Source organism: Elephantulus edwardii, unplaced genomic scaffold, assembly GCF_000299155.1.
Source record: "Elephantulus edwardii isolate Elephantulus edwardi_28Jun2011 unplaced genomic scaffold, EleEdw1.0 scaffold00174, whole genome shotgun sequence".
NCBI lineage: Eukaryota > Metazoa > Chordata > Mammalia > Macroscelidea > Macroscelididae > Elephantulus > Elephantulus edwardii.
The window spans coordinates 6,878,564-6,895,732 of record NW_006399924.1 but is presented as its reverse complement, the minus strand read 5'-3'; the positions used below and the strand labels follow the sequence as shown (position 1 = coordinate 6,895,732).

Sequence of the window (17,169 nt, the reverse complement as noted above, 5' to 3'; positions counted from 1 at the left end):
TTGGATTTCACCTGATGGTATGCATAGGAATCAGATAGATTACATCTGTGGAAAGAACCGCTGGAGAAGCTCAATATCATCTGTGAAAACTAGGCCAGGAGCTGATTGTGGAACAGTCCACCAACTACTCATATGCAGGTTCAAGCTGAAGTTGAGGAAAATTAAACCAAATCCAAGGCAACCAAAATGTGACTTTGAGTCTATCCCACCTGAATTTCAGAACCCTCTCAGAAACAGGTTTGAGGCCTTGAACACTAATGAAACTTAATCTCTTAGTGTTGCTAAAATAGAAATAACACAAATGAGTGGCTTTAATGAACAGAAATAGATTTTTCTCACAGTTTGGGATGCTCGTTGAATCTAGGACACAGGCTTCAAGGAAATGCTCTCTGCCCACTCTAGTGGAGAGAGCTTGTCTCTTTCTATTTCTTTTTCCTCTCTTTGGTGATAACCATGCGATACAAATTTTTCCCACACTTATACTTAGGTTAGCCATATGCCTGATCTCCTTTTATATCTCAAAAGTGTAAGTAGAAGAAGCACCTACATTATTGTGTCCTCAATAACATAAGATAAGCTGTTAGCAAGCTGCATTACATCCATGAACTCACTGCAGCCGACTGTATCAAACTCATTACCAAATCACAGCAATAGACTTGTTTTCAACTCATAGGAACCCCATGGGGTTCTGGAGGCTATAAATTACAATGGGAAGAGACTGATCATCTTTTTTCCAGAGGAGTCACTGGTGGATTTGAACCACCAGAGATGAGAGATCTTTGGACTAGCGGCATAACTCACTATTGACTGTGCCATTTGTTACAACTCCCTTCCCTTAAGTTTATGGATTAAGATTTACAGCATAAAATTTTGAAAGATACGGTTTAGTCCATAACATCCAGTATATCTAAAATAGTAAACAGGGAATAGAGAGAAATTATGTAAAAGGTAAACTTAGAATTTATTCCTAGTATCAATAAGAACCTACAAATGTGGGGTTTGTTGGTTTTGTTTTGTTTTTAATAGAGATGCAAATGACAGAACCAGATACACATTTTAAATAGAGTACTTTTGCTGCTTTCTCTAATTTGGAAGAGGATTAGGATAGTTGTAGGAGACCAGTTGAGAGTTAGTGCTGTGTACTAGATTATTAGTTATAGAAGGTTGGATTAGGGCCATGACTATGAAGAAGAGAGAAGTAGACAGATTGAATGTTAAGTAGGAGGTAAACCTGATATAACTTAGTGCAGAATTGATAAGAGTAAGAGAAAGAAACTACCAAGAATTTTACTCCACATTTCTAGTTTAAGACACAAATGTCATAGATAAGCCATTTAAAGAAGACGACGACACTGGAGAATGAGTTGGCTTGACAATGAAAATAAAAAACTAAGAGTTATCAAATTGTATTTGTCAGATGTTCAAGGGAATATATCATACAATTGTATCTTCAGAATGAAAGTTTAAAAAGTGACCTGTGATAAGATTATGGGACTTCTCAATATGTTGATGATACTTAATTTTACAAGATTCACATTACTCAGTTAAGATTGTAAATAATTACTGTTGGGGAGAATAATTGACAGTGTGTCTTTCTTAATTGTAAAAGTAAATGTGTATTTGTTATTTCATTATTTTCACATATACAGCTTAGTAATAATCATTTTCCTTAATAATTATAGACTACCACATGTAATCGTTATCACATTTCTCATCACCATAAACAAACCCTGCTTCCTAATCAGTAGCTTCCCATTCTCTCTCTCCTGCCCCTGGTAACCACTAGTAAACTTTGAGTTTGTGTATGTGCCTGTTCTTGTTATTTCATACAAGTGAGATAATACAGTGTTTCTCCTTTGTGACTGACTTAACTACTGAGCATAAAGTTATTGAAATTTGCTTATGTTGACTATGTATCAGGATGTCATTTTTCTTTATGGCTAAATAGTAATCCATTGTATGTATGTAGCACACTTTATCCAGTTTTCTATTGATGGATCGCTACATTATTTCTATCATGGCAAGGTTTTGGTTTGAAATTGGAGATAGACCATTTTTATATGCTGTAGATAGTCAAATGGGAGGAAATTAATGATGTAGAATAGGGAGGGAAAGATCTTTGTAGAAAAAAAATCAGTAGGTGAAGAAGGAAGAATAATTACTTTGGAATACCATAGGAATGTAATAAAAGTCCCTAGGAATGAGTGAGGTGGCCCTGAGAATTCACAAGGAAAGGTGTGATAAGTGTGGACTGATTTTCACATTTGATTTTTTTTTTTTTAAAGGCAGTTCTGTTATCACACCTGCTTCCTCAGCCAATCTGTTGTGATACCACTTATTAAATACTCCTTGAAAAAACTATGAACTTATATGAGAAAGAATCCTAATTGTTGCTTTCCTGGGAAGTTTTAACTTCGGAGACTTCTGCTTTAGACTATGTTTAGAGAATCTCTGCTCTAGTCTAGAGAATGTTAGGAAGCAGATTAGTTTTCATATTTAAATTAATATGCATGTGACAGTTGAATAGTGAAAAGGGAGATAAAAAATAGTTAATTCCTTTAATTGTGGTATTGGAAATGACCAGGGACTATTAAAAGAAGACACAGATCTGCCTTTGGAAGAAGTGAAGCATAGTGCTCCTTAGAAGCAAGAATGTTAAGACTTTGTCACATGTACTTGGGGCATGTTGTTAAGAAGATAAAGTCCCTGGGGAAGGATATACTTGAAAAAGTAGAGAACAAAAAAGACAGCGTTCCTTAGTGAGCTAGTGTACAGTAAGTATAAACATGAAGACAATAGCTTCTGACCTTCATTAACTCCACAAAGAGGACCGTTCCCCTCAGCAGTATCCACAGTACAAAACTAGTAAAGGCAGCCAGGGCCGCCATGCTCCCGTGTATATATCTCCTAATTCCAACACTAATAATGCTGCTCTACTACAGGGTCCAAAGGGAGCTTTGGTGGCCTAATAGAGAAGAGCTGTGTTGCCAGCATGAAGGCACACTATTCAGACCACCAGCTGCTCCACAGGAGAAATCATCTTCTATACAGTTGTCTGCCCTGGAGGGTCATCTCTGTGTTTTTCCAGATCATCAATACATAACACAGTCTGAAATCCTTCACAGTGGCCACATAGATCTCACAGAACCATACCTATAATTATGAAGTTTATTAGGAAAGTTAACAGGTTGTTTTATTCAGGTTGGCAGCAGGATACAATTCCTCATCAGAACACCTTTTAAGCATGTTCACAGACCCTTTGACCTTCAGCCTCACAGCTTAGAGCAGTGTTAGACATTTCCCTTTTTCTTCTTCTTCTGTGCTGTCGAGTCAAAACCAACTCAAAGCTGACCTTCCAGCATGTTTGCAAAGGCAGGAAGTTGCATAGGAGAAGATCCTCCTTCCAGCAGCTGTTGGATTAGAATAAACCGTATGCCTTTGGGATTGCAGTGCAGCTTCTTACCTTTAGACCACAAGAGCTCCCTCAAAATTTCCCTTAGTCCTGCCTACTGTGGCGTTTTCCCTCAGTCCTCCAGCAAGCTTAGACAAAGGCTTCTCCTGGCTCTGGCTTCGTGGAGCAGCATTCTTAAGTCAGCTCTGTCTCATTTTTAGTCTCTGGTCCTCAGTAGGTGCTGCTCTTGTTTAGATCCCAGTCTCACGAGTGCAGAAATCTCTCTAGCTCAAAGGATGAATGTTCTTCTTTGCTGATAGTGAGAGTCTCATCTTTACTGCTAAATTTGCTCAATTTAAACTTTCAGAGGTGGGGAAGACTGGCCAATTCCATAACGATTAGTTAATTAATCATTAGTTAATAATTAGTTAAACATACGCTATTTTGAACAATAAATTCATGATGCCACAGATGGATTGACACAATGACTACAATAGTGAGCTTAAATAGTATAAAATACTTCGTAGGAATTATAAAAATGGTGTAGGATCTTGCTGGATTTTGTTCTGTTCCACATAAAGGCAGTGCGTGCCACAGCCCACAGCCAATGTGATGGCACCTAACAACAACAATAATTGAAGTGATTAAAGCCTTGATAAAAGTGATGATTCAAGTTTTTGGTTTTGTTACCTCATGAATTTCCTTTTAAGACTAGGAGCTTGGTCAGAGAAGTTTGAGGTTTACTGTTAACAGGTAGTCCTCAACTTAATGGCAGGATTCCGTTCTTATGACTGTGTCATAAGTGGATTCTGACATTAGACCAAGAGCTCATTTTTTTTCTTCATTTTTGTTACCATCTTTTTTATTATCAACACCTTTATCAATCTCATTCTTTGAGTTAGAGACATTACATCTTAGAATGGTAACATAAGCAAATGTAACATGTAGTGCATATTACAGTGTTTTAAAAAGACATATCACAAGCTTCTTTTTGTACAACTTTCATTCACTGAATTGTAAAATACTTTGTAGTTAGTGCTTACAGAATTCCAAGAAAGAAAAGAAAAAATTGAAAAAGATGACAGTGTTTTCCAGTGGAAAGTGTAAGCACTTAGAAATTGGAAAGCTAGTAAATGGGAAAGTAGCCGTTCTGGAGTGAATATAGAGTTTGAATGTGATTCAAATAAAGTGATTTAGGAGCCCTGGTGATTTAAGTGCTTGGCTGCTAACCAGCTCCTTCAGAAGAAGAAAATAAAGCTGTCTGCTTCCATGAAGATTTAGAACTTATAGACACCAGTCAATCTCTTTCCCTTTGCCATTATTACTAAAAATATTATTTTAAACTTTTAGGAGCTGTCGGTAAACTCTATGTTTCTTGACTTTTTGAGGCATTGGCTACAACTTTGCATAGACAAAAAAAAGGAGATAATCACTCATCACTGACCCTCTGGCAGGTTTTTCAGGGCTGTAAATCACACAGGAGGACATTGCTCATCTTTCTTCCTCAGTTACTTGATTCAGACCACCAGAGGATCAAGCCTTTGGATTAGCTGCGTGATTTCCTAGAAATTACACCACCGGAGCACTCTAAAAGGAATATAGGAACAATTTATTTAGCTATTGATAATTTCTAATTTTAACAAATTAGAAGTGTTTTATCTATATCCTCATTTAAAATTCAACATAGTAATTCTGTAACAATATGTTATCAGCAACAAAATGACTTAACAGTTTCACCTGACCTTTGAGAGTGTACTCTTCTTATATCTGTCCTTATACTGAGAAATAACTTTACACTTTGCCCAGACTCTATGCATCATTTCTTTCAATTTTTACTGTTTTATGACATTGTTTTTCTTGTGGTCTTTAACTTTTTTTTGCTTTTATCTCCCCAGACAGTTCAGTTTGTTCAGGGAATTTTTGTTGAAAAATATGACCCAACGATAGAAGATTCCTACAGAAAGGTAAGATGTGAAGTTTATATATTTAGGCTTAAGAGTAGCTCGTTATGAAAACTTAGCTCATGTAATTTTTTGTTTCAAAAGTTTTCAGAGGCATGTTAATTGTCAGTGTCTTATTTTTAAAATGTTCATCAAGAAAAAAGGTTTCGGGGAGCTCTGGTGGCCTAGTGGTAAGGAGCTGCAACTACAATCCCAGAGGCACACGGTTCGAATCCACCAGATGCTCTGCCAGGGAAGGAGGGACAATCTCCTCCTGTACCAGTCAGATCTGATTTGACGGTACACACAAAAAAATAATAAAAAATTAAAAAAAAATTTTTTTAAAGTCAACTCTGAGTCATTTCTAACTCAACAGCAATGAGTTTTAAATTTGAGTACTTGAAGTTATGTAGTGACTGAAAATTTTCATTTTCTTTCAGTTTTATAATAACTTTACAGATATTTCACTTTTAGATTATTAAAAATTAGTTAGTCTTGACCCTGAAAATAATATATTCTATTTCATTATAAGATAAGCCAGAATTAGGGAATTGTTTTCTGATTTTATTTCTAGAGTAAGGGGAAGGAAAACAGTGATATTATAAAAAGACTAGACTCAAGATGTACAAAGCAGGAAAAAAATTAAAGATTAACTTTTGCTTTAAACAAATAAGGAGCCTTCGGTAGCCTAATAGGTTAAATGTTAGATTGCTAATCAAAAGCTCAGTAGTTTAAACATAACAGCCACTCAACAGGAAAACAATAAAGGTGTTTCCTCCCTTTAGAAGCCCTATGGAGGCTGTCCTAAGAGTCAGAATCAACTCAGAAAGAGCAGGCAAGTTTGGGTTTTTAGCAGATAGGAAAAGATTGCTTTTTCAGGATTTACCTTTAAAAGTACTATGACTTTTGTTGAATTAAGTTGTTCTCGCAGTACTGGAAGAGCAGTTTCAATATCTGCAAATTCAATGCAAATCTATACTCTGGTTGCATTTAAAACAATAGATTATTAAATTATTCTTCGTATATATACCCAGTTACAGACTTTGACATCTGTCCTCTAATTAGGTGACAGAGCAGTACATTTGTGATGTCACCAGAGATGGTACCTTCACCAATTCCTGATTTGACTGAAGCAGAGTTTAAATAGTGCTGAGGTCGTTGTTATCATTATGTGCCATTGGGCCTCCTCATAGTGACCGTGTGTACAAAAGCCCTAAACCCTGCTCTATCTTGTGACAGTCTCATTGTCTAACATACCTGCCCCTATTACCCCAGTCACTGAATCACTCCATCTCATTGAGGGTCTTTCTCTCCTGCACTGTCCCTCCATCCTCCCAAGCATGACGTCCTTCTCCAAGGACTGGTCCCTCCTTGGAATATATCCAAAGTATGTGAGACAAAACTTCAGAATCCTTGCCTCCAAGGAGCAGCCTGGTCTCACCCTCTCTAGGATGAACCTGTTTGTTCTCTTAGCAGTCTATGGTATATTCAGTACTCTTCTCCAGCACCACAGCTCTAAGGCATCAATTCTCCTTCTGTTATTCCTTGTCATTGTCCAGCTTTCTGATGCACAGAAAGTGATTGCAAAGACCGTGGCCTGTATCGGGGGCACACCTTATCTCCAGATGAACATCGTTGTTCTTCGGTACTATGGAGAGGTCTCTGACAGCAGTCATTCCTAGTGCAATTCATCTTTTAATTTCCTGGCTGCTGGTACCAAGAGTGTTGGTTGTGGAGCCAAGCATACTAAAGCTGTTAACAATCTCAATAGGCTCATAAATAAAAAGCTGTGCTAGAATTTCCCAAAACACATTGCTTGCTAAAGCCTTAATTTTAACCTAGGATTGGTACCTAGCATACTAATGAATTAGCACTTTTCCTTGTTGTTGTTGTGTAGTGTAGAGTCATAACTGACCCAAAGCTGATACTCTTGTGGGTTGAGAGGCAGTTAATCGCACAGGAGGAGATTGCCAGTCCTCCTCCTGTAGAGCAGCTAGTCACCTTGAATTGTGTGCCTTAGGGATTGCGGTGCACCTTCTTGCCAGTAGGCCCCCAGAGCTCCCTAACACTTTCCTTTGTCCCTTCTTTATTAGAAAATTTCCACATAATGTTAGCTGATACTTTATTAGGCTTCCTCTTTCATTTTTGACAAAGATACTGGGAAAAGGAAAATGGAATTCAGTGTATAAAATGGCACCCTTTGCATTGTGCTTTTCTAAAACTCTGTCTTTTTCTTAAACAGAGCTCAGCACTAGTTATTTCTTTCATTGTATTTAAATTTATCTAATAAAAGTTTGCCATTTAAATAGTATCATTTAGTGATTATATTCACCTTGTTGTGCAGTCATCATAACTTTCCATGTCTAAAAGTTCTATCACATCCAGTGTGAGAAACAACATAAATGAACTTTGTAAGTAAACCAGTATAAAAACAGAATGCAAGGGGGGGAAAAGTTCGAGTACCTCATAGCAGAAACTGATTAAGTGCTGTTTATCTTAGCACATCTGTATTCCTTTTCTTTTTTAAAAATTTTAATTTCCCTTGCATTGAACTTAAGATAGTCAGTTATGAGCATTGTGATCATGGTAAATTGACAAAATTGTCTCGATCGCAGAATCTTCTAAATTTTGAGCTATTCATAATACTTTGGTTCTTTGTTTACTCTGAAGACAGTATGAATGTATTGGTTTATATACCTTTTATTGTGTTAGGATTGTATCTGTTTGCAGTTGTTTTGTTTGTTTTTTAATTGTAGAATATGTCTCCTTTTCTTCCTCTTTAAAAAACAAATTACTGTGTTTAAGATTATTACAAGTTTACATAGGAAATTAGTTTATATACTCTATTGGCTGTGTATCTCAGAGTGTGTTATTATTTTTATTCATTCTGTTCACATTATACCATTTTCAGTTCTCAAATTTTCTTGCATCTTTACTTTTTCATTTTTGTTTAGAGTAATTTTTTACCATTTCATCTGTTATAATTGATGTGTTCAAGTGTGTAGCTAATGGTGAGGATGGCACAGGACAGGGCAAGATTCATAACTCCTTTTCATAGGGTTGCAGTCAGCTAGACAGCAGATAACAACATTACAAGTTGCTTATGATCTAATCTGTTCTTTAACAAGTGACTTCAAGGGATAATTTCATTTTAAAGTTTGACTGTATCGAAGAATGATGATCTCAGGAACCTCTCTAGACTCATCTAGTACAGTTAATTCTGGTTTTTTTAAGAATTTGTTTTCTCTTCCACATTTTCTCTTATTCTGTTAGGATTCATCAAATGTGGTGCTGATCAGAACATTTAATAGTGGTGACTGAGCACCATCTCCTTCTGGTTGACTTAATAGTAGCAAGAAATCACTACCTGAAAATTTACAGTGATCAGAAAAATAACTCCACTCTATAGTAACAATTCTAACGTCAACAATTTATATAGAAAATGCTTGAAATTTCCTATTCTTTATTATGATGTAAAGTTCAGTCACCTTTAATGCAGCCATTGTGCTGGAGAAAGTTTTTGTAGTTGTTAAGTATTTGGAATGAAGAAGTAGAAGATCAGAATGACATTTTTATTTTACCATTTCATTTTTCTCTCTTTCCCCACAGCAAGTTGAAGTCGATTGCCAACAGTGTATGCTTGAAATCTTGGATACAGCAGGGACAGTAAGCATGTTTATTTCTCTTTTTGGGGTAGATTCTAATTTGCAAAATAAGTTTCATCAGCTGGATAATTTTTCTCAGGAAAAATAATCATTCTGTTAAAGAACAAGCTCTAAATGTAAAATGTTATTTTTATACTTTCTAATATATATGACCATTTCTTAGAGAGAGACGTCATGCTTGGAAGGGTGGAGCAACAGCGCAGGAGGGGAAGACTCTCAATGAGATGGATTGATTCAGTGACGGGGGTAATCAGGGTGGGTGTGTGGGAGACCATGAGACTGGCATAGGACAGAGCAGGATTTAGGGCTGTTGTACATAGGGTCACTATGAGTCGCAAGTGACTCAGCGGCACATAACAACAACAATGTATATGAAAGCATCTGAGCCTTAGGAAGCTCTAGTGGCATGGTCCATAAAAGATCTCAAATGTTGTACCTTTCTGGGAGTTCAGATTTGCTAAAGATTCTGTAGGAGAGTAGATGGACAATCTCCTCTCATTCAGTTTACAGTCTTGGAAACCCAGTGGAGGGTAACCTCTGAGTTGGTTCCAACTTGATGGCTATGAGTTTTTGAGTTTTTATATGTAATGCTTACACAGTTAGACTGTATGTGGAGTGTACCTGCAGAATCTTTGTGTTGAGATTTGTAGCCGAATCATATATTCTGTTGGAGCAAAAATCTTTAAGATTCTTTTGAACTTAATTTTTCTTGTCTTAAAATGAGTATAAAGACTTTACAGTTCGTGGAATGCTCATTATGACTAAATGAAATAGTCATTATACCACTTGTTACAATGACTGCTATATTATTACTATCTTCATTAATACCATTACCTTTAAAATTTTGTTACTACTATAATTTGTAATCCTGGGTATCTCAAATTTTAGCTCACTTAAAAGATAGTGATAGTCTATACTCTAAATCACTTAACAGCAAACTAAAATGAGTTTGTGTTGCCTTTTAATTCTACAATTCACCATCATTACTTCTAGCTTTGTAATTAGGGAGCAGGAAAGCATGTTCTGTGTCTTAAATTTTTAGTCACAGTAATATGTTATAAATTTAGTAGTTTACTGCTGATTACTCTGATTTCAATTGTTCCTGTATACCGTCAAGAAATCATTTATATAATTGCATACTTTTTATTCTAGGAGCAATTTACAGCAATGAGGGATTTGTACATGAAGAATGGCCAAGGGTTTGCACTAGTATATTCTATTACAGCTCAGTCTACATTTAATGACTTACAAGACCTGCGGGAACAGATTTTACGGGTTAAGGATACAGAAGATGTAAGTTATTTTCCAGTTGTAATATGACACACTATGATTTCTCTGTGACAGTTTAATCTGCCAGTCACTTGAGGATTTAGATGGTATCCACCAAATACCTAAAAGGGCTCCTGAGACCTCGGAGTGGAGGTGTAGGGTGGTGAAGTGGTGATGATGTCAAAATTAGCTTACAAATTATATACTAAGATGTTATAAAATGAAGACATACATGCTGTGGCTCATTGTGTGAGTAATAGTTGAACTAGAGAAAGAAGAGGAGCCAAAAAAAATGTGTAGAAGTGAGGCTCAGGCTGAGCTTTGAAAGGTAGTAGTTATGTCAGAAACAATGCTCAAAGAGCATTATTAAGAACCGTAGTAGTATGTTCCTATTTCAGAAATTCCTTTGATTTAGTTTATTCTTAAATACCGTTTTATTTTTCCTTTGAATTATGTTAAAGATTTTAACTAACTGGGGATTTCTTCTTCTTCATGTGTTAATTTTGTTTCTTTTTAAATCATCCCGTTTGAATAGATAGCATTTTTGTTTTGTGTTTTTCATTTGGTTGGTTGGTATATTATTTGTGTTTTACTTTATTACCTTGATTTTCAGTAGTATTTGTCTTTCTGTATTTTTGTGTGTTCTTTAATTATTAATAAGAGGATATGTATCTGCTCTGAATTTTTATTTTGGATAACATTGTAGATGAGCAGTATTTATTTATATTGTATGACTCATACTAAACTGTAACCCAATAAATAGTTTTCTTTCTTCTATGACTAATTTTTATCTAAGTGAATTATGTCTTCATAGACAGTGACATATAAGTCACTGAACTCTAGTATTATTAATCACTTTATGCATATAATCAACTGAAAAAGATGGACTTTTAGATGCCTAATAGTGTATTTGCTTTTAATTTGTGATTCTTGCCTATTTTAGGTACAACGACCATCAGGTCCCTTAATGTCTCTATTTTGTACATGTCCATCCCTGCACAAAAATGTGACTTTAATGTTTGAACACTTTTAATGCTGCAAAATGATGGCAAAATGTGTTTCTAAACACGGGCGTCAATTTAAAAGTGTGCAGAAATGTGCTAAGGAAGTTAAACAATTTCTTAGCTGCTCATTTCACTGTAAGTAGAAAGTCATACATGAGCAGAGGCAAGCATTTATTTCAGGAGAATAAGGAAAGACATAGCTAATTTCTGACTTTTTGTTATTAATCCCCTATGACAGCTTGTCTCTAGCAAGAGGCTGGTTTTCCTTGAAATTTTTATACTTTGAATTCAGCTATTTATAGTAATTCACATGAGAATAAGGATAGTATAGTCTTAGAGTAATTTAGCAGATGAATATAGATAGGAGCTCTTCGTTTATGTTCTGTCTCTGCCCCTTCCATTCATCATCCTTCCCTGCACAAGCGTGTACTTTTTATCAAACACTCTAGGAAGCACACAATCCTAACTCATACATTTCAGGTAGTAGCAAGCAGTTGCTTACTTAGAAGAGCCCGAGTAACTAGTGTATTGGTGCTAATGTTTGTTTTGTTTTGTTTTGTTTTCACAGGTTCCGATGATTTTGGTTGGCAATAAATGTGACCTGGAAGATGAGCGAGTAGTTGGCAAAGAACAGGGTCAGAATTTAGCAAGACAGTGGTGTAACTGTGCCTTTTTAGAATCTTCTGCAAAGTCAAAGATCAATGTTAATGAGGTAAGCTACAGCTTTAGGCAGCACAAAAAAAGTGCCTTTTCAATTTCAGTTGCTTTAAGCTATGTCCTCCACCCCCAACCCCTATTTAAAAAATTTCCAGAGACCTTAATGCCTTTTCTTTTTCTTGTAAACAGTCTAGATTCTGTTAACTTATAGAAACCGATTAGTAATTTGGAGGAATTGTATTCTTTAGCTTACATAAAACCACTTTAATGACTATAATGAATATGCTTTAATTTACCTAGTTGGAAAAGAAGTTCAAATTTTAAAAATGCTTAAGTCATGCTAAGCTTCTAATTGGTATGAGAAGAAGTAGGACCTGGAAAGTGTCACATCACCCTTATAACAGATATCTATGTTGTAAAAGCAGATAAAAAAAAAAAAAAATAGAAAACCCATAGTAGTTATTATAATAAACTACATTATATAGAAGATGTGTGTGAGTAACATGGAATTAATTGGTGTTATTGTAACTTTGGTGTATAATACCTTATTTAAAGGGAAGCAAGCATCTGTGTGAGTATAAATATGCAAATATGATTCACTCAGTTCTTTAGGCCAGACAAAACAGATGCACACACTTTTTTTTTGTCTCACGTAAGCAGCCTACTATCTTGAAAATATAACTGTCAATAGGAGTCCACAACAAATACGTTTTTCCCCTGAAATTATATGACCAAAAGTTTCCTGGACCTGTAAATAATTAGCACAGTTTTTTGTAGGTATCACAAGCAAAAATAGACAGAATTCTTTGTTTTTGTTAATTTTAACATAAGCCTTTTAAAAAAAATCACGGTGGACACTTCTACCTTTAACTGCAGTTCAGAGGCTGGTGGGTCTTAACTTGCCTGAATTCTTGCCATCTGTAGCTCATCATCAACTAGAATTCTATTACTTAAAACAGAGTAACAGAGTTAGGTTATCAGAATCCTTTTTCTGTTTTGCTTACTGTTCCTCTCTGGCCTTTGGTTTTGCAGATCTTTGTTTTTTTCCTTTCTTTTTTATTATTAATTGTAATGAAAGTTTACAGAGACTTTGGATTTCCATTCATTCATTATTGCACTTTTCTCCCTGCTCACCCCTCCCCTCCAGCTTGCTCTTCTTTTTTAAAAGTAAAAGAAAAATTCTTTCATTGTTATACAATCCCTCCCCCCAAGTCCACTCCACTATGCAGCCTTCGTTCTGGTCTCCTGTCGTGACAGTAATTCCTAATCATATATCCCTTTTAAACAGTTCTCCCATCTATTTCAATGCAGTATACATAATTTATCCCATCTTTCTCAGTCTCTCCCTAACCCCAATATCAGTCCCGTTTTACAACAGTGACACTGTTGTATTTGCAGTATTTGTCCTTTTGTGACTGAGACATTTCACTCAGCATAATGTCCTCCAGGGTCATCCATTTTGTATAATATTTCATGAGTTCGTTTTTTTTTTAATGCAGCATAGTATTCCATTTTGTGAATAGACCACAGCTTCTCTATCCATTCGTTTGTTGAGGGGCACTTAAGTTGTTTCCAACTCTTTGCTGTTGTGAACAAAGCCACAATAAACATGGGTGTGCATATAATTTTTTAACACAGTCTTATTTTTCCTAAGGACAGTTGTGAATTTTAAATAACTTTGATGTGAAGTGCTTGGTGTTTGGGAAATATACTTGGTTAGGGCAGCACTGATGGGGTTTATTTGACTTTCTGGACCTGGTCTCCTGGTATATGCCTCACTCCCCCTCACTGGCACCAGCCATCAAGTTGATGGTTCCAGGACTGGATTGGTCTAAGGTCTGGTGCAAAGGATCTCTCCCTGTGCAGAGCCAGAATACAATGAGAAAAGAGCCATTTCTCACCTTTTTAAGCTTTGCAGGCTTACAGAATCCTGTGTTATTAGCATCTGCCCTTGATGTGAAAAGTGATAAAACTAAATAAATGAAACAAAATTAAATGTGTTATCTTAAGAATCTTTCTTTTTTTTTTGTGAAACCATACAAATTTCCTGCTAGAAATTCTTGAATGTAGTGATTTTCATTATCTTTCAGTCTTTTCTCTTTGTAGTCCAGTAATCCAGGTACAGGGTTCCTTTGATAATAAGTAGTTTCTCAGATGGCTAATGCTTTGCAAGCATTTATGTGATTTTTTTTTAATTCCTAAAGAAGGAAGGATGATTACCTTTATAGTAATCAACTCTTCACTGCAAATTTTTTAATTGACAAGGAGTTGGCGGAAGAGCACTCTGTAACTCTGGTACTGTATTTAACTCATTCATACCACTTTTGCTATGTTCTAAAAAAGTGAAATGTAACTATTCTAAAACTTAAGAGTTGTTGCCTACTATCGACCCATAGATGACCTTCCAGCAGGTTTTCAGGGGCAGTTAATTGCATGGGAGGAGATTGCCTATCTTTCTCCCGTGGTGGCCTTGGTGGCCTCGAACTATGTACCTTAGGGATTGCAGCACAGCTTCTTTCCACTAGTCCACCAGAGCTCCCTTGAAGAGTGACTAGTAGAATTTTATGTAACAGAGCATGAAAGTCATTGACAGGGTTTCAGATTCCATGTTGCTCTTAATAAAAACTTAATTGTTTTTATGCAAATCAATTTTTAAAAGGTAGGGGAGGGAGGAAGGATTCTACACTAAAACTAGGGATGGAAGGGAAATTGAGAAACACTATTCTGTGTTCTTTAGACTTTTTTCTATAATGCAGAGAGATGAGGAAGAACCTAGGCTGGAGACTTTGCACATTTCTAAACAAATAATATCGTTCTAACTACCCTCTTCACTGACCCATTTGCTGCAGTGAGGCAGTACTTTCCAAAGAAATAACTTTATTAATAATACTGCAAGCATCAGTTACTTGTAGTAGTACACCATGTAACATCAGAAGCTGGCCTTCATCCAGAAGCAGAAACTACATGCAACTTAATACTTTAGTTACTCTTCTATTACTCCTCATAACTTGAGCATTTTATGCACTGAGCCTAGGAAACTAGTGAGTTCATTAATGGCTTTTTCCTTTTATTTTCCTGAAGGCTTTAAAGTTTTTAAATGGTCAGTTTTGGATAAGCAAGCTAACAATCTTACCCAAATTCTTTACTTGAAAATTTCCTTAGAAGTAAAATAGTAAGGAGTTAAGTGGTTTGAAAAAGATGAGAGTGGGTAGGAGGGAACAGGAAATACATACAAAGGAGTTACTTTTATAGTTTTGGGATAAGTCATTTAGTAGTAAAGGGGATTTTTTTTTCCTTTCTTTTAGTAGTTTAGCTTTTTGGTTGTTGGACCATTTTAAAAACTAAATATAGGTGAGCTCTGGTGGCCTAATGGCAAGAAGCTGCAACTGCAATCTCAGAGATGCACGGTTCGAATCCATCAGATGCTCTGCTGGAGAAGGAGGAACAATCTCCTCCTGTACCAGTCAGATCTGATTTGACGGTACACACACAAAAAAAATAATGAAATAAAATAAATTTTTAAAAAAACTAAATATGTAATTATCCGAATACTACCTTGAGAAATGTAGGCCAAAAAAAATTTTTTAAAAAAAATTCCTTAGAAAATGTAATAGAAAGATTAAAAAAAAAAACCAGTAAAAAGACGTTGTCTTTCATCAGGCTATGCCAATTATTAACATGTTCCCCCTCGTGAATTTATAAATATCATGCTCCTTTATTTTAAAATGAATGTGTATGTTCTTAGAGCAGAGGCATTCTCTTCTGCAACCACAGCACAATTATCTAGATCAGGTAGATTGACACTGGCATAGTTCATGTTTGTTTGTAAGTTCAGATTTCACCATTTGTCTCATTAATGTCCTAAAAACCTGTACATTTTTGAGCCATTTCAAAACAGTGTTTACTACAGATGAGTAGTAACAAGGAGCTTCTGTGATATTTGTGCCTGTTCCATGACATTACAAAAGGAGTGTCTGCATTTCCTAGCATAGCATCAAATTCTATTCTTACCTGTTTCATATTTCACTACTTGGCTGTAGTTATACACTGTAAAACATGAAAGCATCAGAATTAAAATAATCTTCAAATAAGTACATTGGATTTTGTCGTGCCTTGTTAATTCAAAGACATTTATTAGCAAGTAGTATTTATCACTTCTAATGAGCAGATCAGGGGCAGGCAAACTTTCTATAAAAAACTAAATGAGAAATATTTTTGGCTTTGCAGGCTTTCCCGTCTCGGCCACACTGCTTAATCATTTCTATTGCAACATGGAAACTGAAAGAGGAAGTGCAAACAAATGGATATGAATATTTTTCCATAAAACTTTATTTGTAGGCACTAAAATTTGAGTTGTATTTTGCCTAACTTTCATGAAATAACCTTTTGATTCCTCACTGTCACTACCATTTAAAGATGTCCAAACACTTTTTTAGCACATGGGCTGTACGAATATAGGTGACACACTTTATTTGGCTTACAGGCTGCAGTTTACCAACCTTTAGTAAAGATTGTAATAATAGATTTCTGCATACTAATATTGACAGCCATTATTCACTAAGTCCTACATATATGGTAGTAGAAGCAGGCGTGGCATCCATTTCTGGAAACTATGAACTTTAATAAATGTCACTAGTTGTAGAGGGGTTTCGTGCTCAACTTGAAGGCAATCAACAACAATATAACAGCAACAACATACATGGTACATATTAGTCTCCGCAAATGCCACCCCTTAACTGTATGACTTCTATCTCCAAGTTACCTGTGAGGCATCACAGGGTAATAATTTTGCCCTAGCTTTCTCTGTCTCGTCTGTTGTAGAGTTGGCATTTAGGTGGTGGGTCTCTGACTGCAAAGCTTGTTTTCTTTCTGATATACAACATGCCATTGAGCTTTGGGTGACAGTGACTAGTAGTAGGTTGCAAACTTAAAGTAATTTTATACAGTCAGACTTGGCATTAACCAAAAATAACATCACCAAATGGGACTAACAGAAATCATGTAGTCTATATGTGATACCTTGAAAAGGATTGTTTCAGATTTTGTTTGTTTCAGATTTTTTTTTTTTAGGTGAGTCTATGTTAAAGTTTTTTTTCTTTTTTCCTATATTTTATTAATTTTCATAAACATTTACAGAGATTTTGGGTTTCCATTCATTCCTTGTTGCACTATTCTCTCTACCCTCCTCCCAGTTTGTTCTTGTCCAAATGCCACAGTGCTTGTCAAAGCCAGTTCTGATTAAT

At 35.7% G+C, this 17,169-nt stretch overlaps 1 protein-coding gene across 2 annotated transcripts in view; it reads left to right on the top strand.

Moving 5' to 3' along the window:
- RAP1A (RAP1A, member of RAS oncogene family) overlaps positions 1-17,169 on the top strand; it is a 119,583-nt gene that overhangs the window by 96,211 nt on the left and 6,203 nt on the right. For both annotated transcript variants that reach the window (XM_006895720.1, XM_006895721.1), the window contains 4 exons: positions 5,287-5,355; positions 8,941-8,997; positions 10,149-10,289; positions 11,838-11,981. In XM_006895720.1, coding sequence (XP_006895782.1) covers positions 5,287-5,355; positions 8,941-8,997; positions 10,149-10,289; positions 11,838-11,981 — 411 coding nt within the window. The remainder of the gene's footprint in view (positions 1-5,286; positions 5,356-8,940; positions 8,998-10,148; positions 10,290-11,837; positions 11,982-17,169) is intronic.